This window comes from Rhinopithecus roxellana, chromosome 8, assembly GCF_007565055.1.
Source record: "Rhinopithecus roxellana isolate Shanxi Qingling chromosome 8, ASM756505v1, whole genome shotgun sequence".
NCBI classification, from domain to species: domain Eukaryota; kingdom Metazoa; phylum Chordata; class Mammalia; order Primates; family Cercopithecidae; genus Rhinopithecus; species Rhinopithecus roxellana.
The window spans coordinates 51,704,445-51,716,154 of NC_044556.1; the positions used below are offsets into that span (position 1 = coordinate 51,704,445).

An 11,710-nucleotide genomic window follows, 5' to 3' on the forward strand; every position below is an offset into this window, starting at 1 on the left:
AGCTCTCACTTATAAAAGAACATGAGATAATTGGTTTTCTGTTCCTGTTTTTTATTTATTTATTTATTTATTTTGAGGCTAGATCTCATTCTGTTGCCCAGGCTGGAGTACAGTGATGCCATCACAGCTGACCACAGTCTCGACCTTCCCAGGCTCAGGTGATCCTCCCATCTCAGTCTTCCAAGTAGCTGGGACTACAGGCACGTGCCATCATGCTTGGCTAATTGTTGAATTTTTAGTAGGGATAGGGCTTTGCCATGTTGCCCAGGCTGGTCTCAAACTCCTGGGCTCAAGCGATCTGCCTGCGTCAGCTTTCCAAAGTGCTAAGATTATAGGCATGAGCCTCTAGGCCTGGCCTGCTCCTGTGTTAATTCACTTAGGATTATGGCCTCCAGCTGCATCCATGTTGCTGCAAAGGACATAATTTCATTCTTTTTTATGGTCGCATAGTATGCCATGGTATATATATATTACATTTTCTTTTTCCAATCTACTATTGATAGGCACCTGGGTTGATGCCATGCCTTTGCTATTTTGAATAGTACAGCAATAAACACACAAATGCAGTGTCTTTTTGGTTAAATGCCTAATATACAGAATCTATAAGGAACTTAAATCAATAAGCAAAAAACAACCCCATTAAAAATGGGCAAAGGACATGAACAGACGCTGCTCAGAAGAAGACATACAAGTGGACAATAAACATAGCAAAAATCCTGAGCATCACTAATCAACAGAGAAATGCAAATCAAAATCACAATGAGGTACTATTTCACACCAGTCAGAATGGCTATTATTAAAAAGAGAAAAAAACAACAAATGCTAGCAAGGCTGTGGAGAAAAAGAAATACTTATACACTTTTTGTGGGAATGCAAATTAGTCCAGGCACTGTGGAGAGCAATCTGAAGCTTTTTCAAGTAACTTAAAAGAGAGGTTGAACCTTTAATGGCATTGAGACTTTGCCGGCTCACCAAGAAATAGATATAAAAAATTACTACTACCACTTCTTTGCAAAGACTCTCTCAAAGGCTTTGATCTCAGGGATGACTTTGAGTCCTTGCTATGGTTCTATGTATCGCTGAGAGAGGTGCTGCTTGTTAAGTGGAGAGTGCTGTAGGCAGCTGGTGAGATATGATGTGCCCTTAGTCTCCTTAATTGGCTCATTGGCATGGGAATTGCAGGCTTCGGGTTACTCCCTTTTCCCAAATAGAACTTGGAGGGCATGGAGAGCTCAGAGACACCATTCCATTACTAAAGCCATCTAACAGGCTCATTTGAGTGTTTGCTATCATCATAATTTTAGTTTAATCCAACCCGGGTTATAGTTCATTCCCTTGAAGCTCTGGACTGAGTATCAAATTTGGGCTCAGTTCGTACTCAGGTCAGTGCCAAATGCTCCGCTTCTGCCATATTTAGAGTTACTCTATGAAAAGTTTCATCACCAGCATTCTCTAAGCTACCTGATAAAATGTGATAGCCCACAACCAATTTCCACTGCAGAGGTCCTCTGGAAATAGGAACTTACTTGCTTCTGGTACAGAGAGGGCTGCCTGGGTTTTAAGGTTCTGGTATCTGCCCTTCTATGAATGGGAGCACTGAAATAGTTATGAGAGTTTTGGTTTTACAGACTTTGGGATTTATAAACTAGATCAAGAAGTGGCTGTCCTACCAATATCAGATAGGAAACACTATTCAATGTGGTTGTGTACCAGTATTTGGCAGAAAAGAAAGTAAGATGAATTGTCTATCATCTGGGTTGGGTTTTTCTCCTTTAATTGTTTCAAACTATTTTCTTCCTTGGGGAAAATATGACAGCTGAGCTCCAGTCTTACAGAAGTGACACTGTGCATCTAATCTCAGAGCATTCTACATCTCTTATCTGACTCTACAGCCAGCTTACACATTTCACATAGAAACCAGGCTATGTTGCATCATTCACACAGGAGATGTGGCAAAGCATTAAACTGAGCTTATGGAATTCATGGTCTGAATAGAAGACAGAACTATTACCACCTGCAAGTAAAAGAAAACTTTAGTATGTAGATGATAAAGTCTAAACTCCATATCCTGACACCCAAGATCCTCGGCAATAAATTTTTGTTTGTTCCCTGACGTCCCAAGAGTTTAGAAGAGTGACTGGCACATAGTAAATGTTCAATATGCAGTCATTTAGTTGAGTTGAACCTGACCTTCCATCTTCATCATTTATCTTACCTCCCCTCTCCCTTTACATAATCTAAACTCTGACATACCAGTTTGTTTGTAATTCTCTACAACTCCAAATCCTTAATCATTGTTATTCCCACTATCTGAAATTCTTTCCGTATCATTTTGTTGCTTGTTGGTTTCAAATTTCTATTTCAAGACCATATTCAAATGTTAGCTCATAAAGTCTTCTCAATCATCTTATCGTTGACTTGCTTCCACTTTGAAGCTCCTCAACACTTTTCGCCACCTCTGCTGGAGTACCTTTCACAGTCAGCCTTCTTTAACAGTTTCCATGTCCTTTCTACCAAATTGTGAGCTCCTTCAGAGCAAGAACCTGTTTTATTTGTCTTGGCCCATTAATATGTAATCTAGTCAAGGCAAAGCAGAAATATTTGGTGACATAAAAATGAAATTAAATGTAGTCTTCTGTGCTGGAAATCCTTAGGCAATAGAATGGATGTAACCTGGACTCTGGCATCAATAATGTATAAAATGGAGATAATAATAATAACTCTTAGGCTTGCCTGTACTAAGTGATGTTATGCATGTACAGTCTTGGCAGAGTGCCTGACAAATAGTAAGAGCTCAAATAATGTTGGCCATTAACTCTTTGTGTTAGTTCTTGTGAGCTTATAGTCATCTCCCTGTCCAAAGTCAATAATATTATTATCAATAGAACCATTACACTATGCTTTATCATAAATATATAACTATTTTTTTTAGCAGAAAGGTATCTTATACTCCCACCCCCATGGTAAAGATAAGGAAACTGAGGCCAAGTGAACCAAAGAAACTTTAAAGATCCCACTGCTGATCAGTAGCAGAGCCACAGGAGTATATGTGCTTTGTTCACTGTAGTAACTAATAATTCCTCAAAATTAACTGTTAAGTGGAGATGCCAGGACTGTAAAATATGCTTTTAAAATGTCTAATTTTGATATTAAGTTTTTATTAGAATAAAAGTGTATGCAATTTAGGCATTTTCTATATATGGTAAACAAATAAACCTATTGTAGTTGGTTTGCTTTTGTTAGACTTGGTGGTCTCTAAGCTGTACTACTAATCCACCCATTAAACATTTGAGTTAAAAGGAACTTTATAGCACTTCTAATTAAATGTGCATGTGCTGTGCCATAAAGATTAAGGAAATTGGGGACCAGAATAGTCATGTGACTTGGCCAAAATCAAACATATTTAAGCCACCTTAATTGTGAGGATGGTTAAAATAGTTAAGGGGTGTTACAGAATTACCAGCTGTTTTGGCTGGGTTGAACCTAGTATGCTTTTGGGAAGATCTGACTGTTGGATCAGGATGGAGAAGACCTACATTCTAGTACATGTTAGTTTTCAATTTCTCTTATTTCAATGTCCTTGTCCACAAAATAGACATAAAAATACATGCTATGTCTACCTTATCAATGGGAATACAATATTAGGTAATGTGTAAAATATAAATTAAAAGTTATTTTATTACTATTGCTAGAATGAGAATTGAACTTACTCTAAGCTAAACTCAGCTTTCTGTGGGAACTTAGTGTTACAGTATGCATTTTATCAAAGTGAAATAGGTCAGAGATAGAAAGTAAAATGATGGTTAAAATCTCTTTTTAAAGGATTTTTTTGGGGGATGAGAATGGATATTTTGCTTTGGCTCTGTGAGTCACAAAATGTTCTCCAGTGATTTGTAACTGGCTTGGCGCAGGTTACTTAAGTTTTCTTCTTTAGCTGCCTTGGTTATGTGTAACATTTTATGTTCCTGATTTACTTAAACTTCTGTTGAAATATTATTCTGACAGTATCTGATAGCCAAGAAGTCGTGCATCATTCATATGAGTTCCTAATAGTTATTTTTTGTGGACAGGAAGTCACAAATTGCCAAGAATAAATGAACTTGAAAACACAGAGGTTTTTTTTGATCTTTGAGGGACTGACTGATTATATTTCTAAATGGATGATTTAATTTGATTAAAATAACCAGCCGTGTGTTTCTTCATGACTTAGATAACTTGATTATACATCCTAATTAACAGTTAAAAATTTTGATCTGGTTAGCCAAAATATTTTCTGTAACTGTGATTTAGAAATGTATTTTACAAAAGATTAAATTTTATTTTTACCTAGCCTGTTAATCTTGACTCTGAGGTTACTATTTTAAGGGTTTTGTAGGGTTGCTTACCCCACAGGTGGCCCTAACTCTTCATTAAGCCTTTTAAATAAAGCCTCTATAAAAGTAACAGTAACTTTATTTTAAGACTATAATATTTAAGAAACAATTGAGAATAGAAGATTGCATGTGCATTCATGTTATTGCACATGTGTGCTGTTGCTTACATTCTTGATATAAAAGTCACTGGATCCTATTTTGTGAGAGAGTGAAAATCCAGAAGTTCAGGGTATTTCCAATTAAATAAATGTCTTTGAAATCCTCTCCATGGACAAATACTGCCTATGCCTCCACAGACTTGCCCATTTCCTTTCTATTAACCCTGGGTTCCCCAGGAGTATTCTTGCCCTCTTGGATCTCTTTCTCTTCTGGACTTCTAAGAGACGTCTGGGACAGGAAAACTGTGTGGCAGTTATTTGTGTTGCTCTCTGATTATTTTTGAATGCTCCTAGTCTCCACTGTACTGTACTTGAAGAGGGCTCCCATTGTGTACTTCGTTATTTCCCAGAATCTAGCACAGAGCTGGGCACATAGTAAGCACTCAATAAACACATAATTAATCAACACTGACTGGGAAATTTCTTAAGGTCTTGGATTCTGTTTCTAATTATCTGCATGGTACTTCATCTAAGGCCATATGCTGATAGGTGCTTATTGATTGATTTGATTGAAGCTATAAACTCTTATAGAATACCCACTCAATTATTTAACTCCTATGGTAATGTGAATCTGAGCCCCCAGTCTTTTTCCTTATTTAACTCGTCTTGTTCAAAGAATTTTAAATTTGATGTTTCTAATTGAGGTTACCTGGGTTAGCACTTGCACTGGGGAGGATTCTTACATACTGGTCATTAGAGGTGGAATCCTTAAGTTCATTCTTTCTCATTGCACATTGAGGACTTAGGCCCCGCTGTGGTTAAATGGCATGTCTAAGGTTATTCATTAATTCATTTGATGTTACATTTTGAGTCCCTGTTTTGTTCCAGATGACATAAGGGTAGAGTCTCTTATTTCATAATTCTCTAGCTGTAGTCCCAATTCCAATCTCAACCTCAATTTAGCTACCATTAAATACTTATCTCTTAGTGTAGTGATACCTTTCCTTCCCTTTCCCACTTCCTAAACATACATTGGAGAAATCGTATGTTCAAAATTTCTGCTGGGTCCTACTTAAGGTGTATGTTTTCATTTTTTTGTAATTGTGGCACTTTATGGTGGATTTCATAGCTCTTCACTTCCAAAGCTAGGACAATAATGTATTTTTAAAAATCTTGTTTTGAGGAATTTTTTGAAAAATTTACACTATTCATGAGAAGTGAGGAGCTCTTAAAATATCCAGGAAACAAAATAGGATTTGGGAATCTATGTCTCAGATCTATGTGTGTTTGGCCGAGTGTGTGATGATATAATGGGTCTGCCACTGAAAGGCGTATAGAATCAGGCTAGGATATAGATTTGTCACTCAGCAACAGCTGTCATCTTAGATAAGTAGTTCTACTTTTCAGTGCTTGGAGAAGACCAAAAAATAGCTGCTGTTTAGTCCTAGGTATAAAATTATGTGCTTAGACATGTAAAACCTAGTTATAAAACTTTATAGTTGTTTTTTGTTGGAGGGAGCAGAGGAGGAGGGATAATGAAGTGACTACAGTAGTGATTATGGGTAAACTGAAGTTTTTGGTCAGAAACTTCCCGTTTATTTAGAAGTTTGGTTTGGTTCTTTAACAACCTGAATATCTTCACAAGTGACAGGTGAGGAATTGGGGAGATAGAGAGAAATGACGCTTTTCTTCCTGTGGACACTTTATTCTCTGTGGGCTTTGACACAGCTGTTAGATATTCTTGCCAGAGATGCCGCCTGGGGTTGCAAGAGAAAAAAGTCAGTGACAAAAGGAAAGAAAAGTAAAGGAACCATGAGATGTATTTTTCACAGGGCTGCAAACCTGCTGCAGGTAAGTGAGGTTGGCAGCAGCATGATTTGGCATTCTGTCCTGTTCTTTTTCCATCTTACTAGTGCCAAGGACTGATGCTCAAAAAGCTCTGACCCTTGACACCATTGAAAAGTCACTTGTCAGAGTACAACACTTGGTTCCAGCCTTTACTCATGTATATATTTAAATCCAAGGAAAGCAATCAGAATTCTAGATGTTAAGGGTGGGTTAAAGAAATGGATTCTTAGGCTTGACTTGCAGCATCATTTGACCTAAGAAAATTATACTAGATAATCTGAATTTGAAAAATTTTAGGACATACAGTTCTTGGCATTAAGCTCCTAAAGGTAAATATTTTAAATTCCAGAAAATCTTCCCTGATAAATCTGGCTCTAGCCTTCTTCATCAGTCAGCTTTCCCTGCCCCCCAGCCCCACTTGTCTTCAGGAGTACAGAAGACACAGGAAAGGACCATCTGGCCCAGCATGCCAACTTTTTATTTGGTTGCTCTCAATCCCACCTTCCTGTTTGGATCACCCCTCCCCTCTGCCCATACTTCAGAAACCAATCAAGGTGTCTCCTGAACTCATTTATTCCCTTTGTTTCAACTGCCTTTTTGGGTAACTTTTTCCATATGCTTACATCCTTGACTTACAACAGAAGTTTTTTTCCCATCCAAAATGGCCTGATTAGACTCTTAGGAAAAACCATTTACTCAAATATATGACAAAGTACTTCTAAAGATCCCAAGCAGCTTTTCATTACTTTTGATGGCCATGGCTTATGTAAGTAGAGGAAAAATTTCTGTGTTTAAAATAACTGACAGGCAGCGACGCTGAGTGGTATGGAATTGAAGAACATATTGTTAGCACTGAATCTTTACTCGCACAAATGAAGTAGTCTAATCTAGGTTTGGACCTATAATTTATAATTATTTTAGTTTAATTTGGCATTTATTTTGTTGACCCAGTTTGGCCTCATTCCCTTCAACATGGTGACATTAGTACTATTTATATTGCCTGTTGTGGACCAATTTTCTTCAGCTGTTGCTAAAACTTACTAAAATGCCAGATGTCATGTTGGAAACACGAAACCTGAAAGAAGGTCATAAATCACAAAAACAAACCATAAAAAATAATAAAATACCCTGAGTGCTGTGCTCTGGAGCTTCCCAGCTTTAAGTCTCCTTTTGTTTACCCCTCTCCCCACTTCATTGCGTTTCCCACCCCCATCTTTTAGGGCCAGGGGTGAGGGGAGCTCAGCAGTTTCTCACCTAAGGCTTGATTGTTTATTTTGCAGATTCTGAGCAGAGCACTGGTTCAGATTCTGAGGTACTCACTGAGCGGACTTCCTGCTCCTTCAGCACTCACACTGACCTGGCCTCTGGTGCTGCAGGCCCTGTGCCTGCTGCCATGTCTTCCATGGAGGAGATTCAGGTGGAGCTGCAATGTGCTGACCTCTGGAAGCGGTTCCATGATATTGGAACTGAAATGATCATCACCAAAGCAGGCAGGTAAGGACAAATTCCTTTGAGTGGCCAGATTCAAAGAATTTGCAGAAGTAGGAGCCATTACATTCTTCCATTCTTATTTATTTGTGATGGCATCAATAAAACCAAAGCAGCTTGCGCTCATTTTTCTGCATTTGGACATCTTGGTAAAGTGGTTCTGTTGTGTTTGCTGTGATTGTATTATGTTCCTCCAAGGGCCATTCAAATGTAAGTCATGTAAATCATAAACATTTTCCACCTACAAATGTATTTCAACTAATACTGAAAGTCCATGGTATCTTAACAGCCAAAATATGTATTTCCAAAGCAAGTGTTTACTTCACCACTAAATACTTTCGAGAAGTTTGCTTCCCAGATAACAACTTGCATCTACTAAAGTATTTAAAGAAACAATGCTTTTGTAATAATTTTTTAAAAAAGAATTGGCTTGATGCATATTCTGAGCCCTGTTGATGGTCCATGGTGTTTTATCATTGACTTGAAATTATCCCGCAACTTTATTGGTGACCTATGGAATTTCTTACAAAACTGTTTTTCTAGGATTACAAAGTTTTAAAAACACAGCTTCTCTTGATATAGACACTTTTAGTTAAGCTACTCCTTTATTGGTATGTTTCAGCTTTCCATAGTTAAGTATCTATTTTGTGCTGGACACGCAACACACATCTTTGAAACTTACAGGAATCCTATGAGGTTGGACATAATCATCCCATATATGGATTAGGATGCAGAGGATGAAAGACATTAATTAGCTTGTCTGAGGCACATGGGTACTAAGAGGCAGTTCCAGAACTCTGCATAAATCTGTGTGGCTCTAAGACAGTGGTCTCAACTCTGAACTGTTAAGAAATGGCTGTAGTTCTTGCCCCTTGGATTCAAAATGAAACTATTTAGATAAAATTAAATTTGGGCCAGGCATGGTGGCTCATGCCTGTGATCCCAGCACTTTGGGAGGCCAAGGCAGGTGGATCACCTAAGGTCAGGAGTTCGAGATCAGCCTGGCCAACATGGCAAAACCCCGTCTCTTTTAAAATTACAAAAATTACCTGGATGTGGTGATGGGTGCCTGTAATCCCAGCCACTTGGGAGGCTGACGCAGGAGAATCGCTTGAAGCCAGGAGGCGGAGGTTGCAGTGAGCCGAGATCATGCCATTGTACTCCAGCCTGGGTGACAGAGCAAGACTCTGTCTCAAAAATAAAAAAATAAATAAATTTTGGACTAAGCTTTTCAGCATATAGGAATAGTTCATTGAAATTAAGCAAAACAATTATGCTACTTTTGTGTTTTCAAAGCCGGTGTACATAATCTTACATGTCATGGGGAACAAAAATCCCATCTTACTGATTATGAGCTGTTTTTGTGAACATAGCCATTTAAAGTAAAATAATATTTTGATTGGGTCCAATTTATCTACATGTATATAAGGAAACCTCCCAATACAATAAGATATGACAAAAACATGAAGTTAAAATAAAGCTGAAATTTTATTTATCTTCTTTCTCTTCTGGAACTTTCTTCCTTCTCTCAGTAGTGAATAAAACCATTAAAGGCTTCCTAGGGGGAGCAGCTGGGCTGGATAATTGTGTTCAATACCATCTCTTTTTTGTTGCTTGGGTCTCAGTGTGCTTCTGTTCCACATTTTGGGGTGTAAAGTCTTGGAAGAAAGCAAAGTAACTCAAGGAAAACTTTTTTAAGGTTTTGGTAGAAGAGTTGGTTTGGAGAGAGGAGAAATATTACATTTTTTTTTGGTCTGTAAGATTTTCCAGTTTTCTTTTTGGGTTTTTACTTTATTACTCTTGGGTCTGTGTATTCCAGTCATGTTTGTTCCTGGTATCACTCCTTTATTCCCTGTGCTTCAGTGCATTGAGTTCTTTTGAGCATCTCCTTGACAACCCTCTTGTGACTCATTTTGTAATTTCTTCTGCAGTATTTTCATTTTCATATCTCTGATTTCACAAATTCACCTTAATATCTGGATACTCTACATATTCCCCAAGACAGACACATAGTTTGTTCTTTAGTAATAAATGAAATCATGTGTTTAAGTTTAGAAACTACATCAATGCATTCAGTTGTCTTAACTGTTGTTACTACATCTAATTCTTTTCAGGTAATTCTGAAACAACTCAGAATCATACAAATAAGGCTTTCTCTTCTGTGAATTTTCTTCATTCCTTCTCATTTTTCTGGTTGATTTCTTGCTTCTCACTCATTTTTCTTCCTGTACAGTATTGTCAGTATTATTTTCCATTTTAATTCCAAACTCCATCTTCTTAGTTATGTTAGTTATATATGGCTTTCTCTCCTTTTTCTCATTTAGATGATCCTAGTCAACATGTATGTCCTCCCACACCCCGAACTGTGATCCTATTGATTCAGAGCTACTGAAGTCTATAGAGCCCTTAGTCTTTGAGTGTACCAACCCAACCTGCATAATCAGCACCATGGACAGAGGTGCTTGCAAGGATTAATGGGTTTAGAAGACAAAAGAATTGGACTAAATTTAGCCATAAAATTAAAACCAAACACATCTCTTTTTGTAAAACATGAAAGACTAACTTTCTTTTAGAATGTTGTGACTTCACCTGATAGTCCATGCTAAAATGTGACAAAAAGAGAAAAAAAGACTTGCAAAGATTTTAAGAAGAGAATTCAAAGGTAGTCACAGAAATTTAAAGCAGGGGGGCACCGTGGAGATTATCTAGTCGATTTTCTTTGTTTTATAGGTGATGAGGTTAAGTGACTTATCCAAAGTCACATAGTTCATTCATTTTAGAAGTTGGATACTGGAAAGAGACGGGTAGCTTCTTCATTGAAGGTCATATAACTGTTCCAGACAAAACAGATACTGAATTTAAAAATCTAACATCTTTCTTTGTAAAGTTATGAAGAAAAGAAGTCTCTCTTTTTCATGTAATACAGCCTCTCTAGGTGACTGGGGGAAACCATATTTTCTTATCTCAGGTAATAAGTGAGAGGACTTTTGCCCTATCTCTGGCAAGATGCCCTCCAAACATTTACATATAGAGGGAAGCTATAAATCAGTGTTATTAAGAAGGGAATTACTTATCTGTATTTAAATGTATAGATCAAGGTTGCCAAATTTTTGGAATTAATTAATGCAAATTAAAGTGCCTAACCTATAGTGAATGTTAGATTTAGTCAATATGAGTATCCCATCATCAAATTTCATTAGCTCACCATAAGACAAAAGTATGAGGCTTTTAAATAAAAATTGTGAGGGTAGGGTGAGACATTTTAAAATGATATACCCATAGAAGCTTCTGAAGAGTAATAAGGTGAGAAAGATGAAATAGTTACATATTAATTTTGTAACTGTATAAGAATTAGCCACCATCTCTATTAAAGGACTGTGATCCTTCTTGTGCTTTCCCTCAGATATGATTATGATGTCACTGACCTACTGCCAGGGGATATTAGCCTTTTGGGTTGCTTTTCCTGGATGAGTAGTGAGTGTGTAACTAGCACAGAGAGCCTCTCCTGTGACCAACCAGTACATATTTGCAAGATGGCTGTCTGAGGTCAGGGTATGGTCTATGGCCATGAAATGGAGCAAAGCCAATTAGGCCATATGTGGATCAAGTCTGTGACCTTGACCTCATTAGCACTGTGCTCTGCCCAGCTTGACTAACTAGCCCCAGATGGTTAAGCTTAATGCAGCATTTTGCATACAAGTAGCCTCAAGCACATTCAGGGCAATCCAAATTTTTGAACTGGGGACTTTTTATGGCTGGTTTGATACAAAAGAGCTTGAGCTTGATGTTTTTCTTCTTTCTTATGGTTAAAGAAGAATGGTGAACTTTATTCTAGACTTATTGAAACTCAATACCTCTTTTGGGCTGCTCTGTCTCCTCCTCTCTTCAATTATGAGAGAAGTT

At 37.6% G+C, this 11,710-nt stretch overlaps 1 protein-coding gene across 3 annotated transcripts in view; it reads left to right on the forward strand.

Annotated features, from left to right (window-relative positions):
- Positions 1-11,710, forward strand: part of TBX15 (T-box transcription factor 15) — a 105,113-nt gene that overhangs the window by 47,669 nt on the left and 45,734 nt on the right. For all 3 annotated transcript variants that reach the window (XM_010357545.2, XM_010357544.2, XM_010357546.2), the window contains exon 2: positions 7,600-7,813. In XM_010357545.2, coding sequence (XP_010355847.1) covers positions 7,600-7,813 — 214 coding nt within the window. The remainder of the gene's footprint in view (positions 1-7,599; positions 7,814-11,710) is intronic.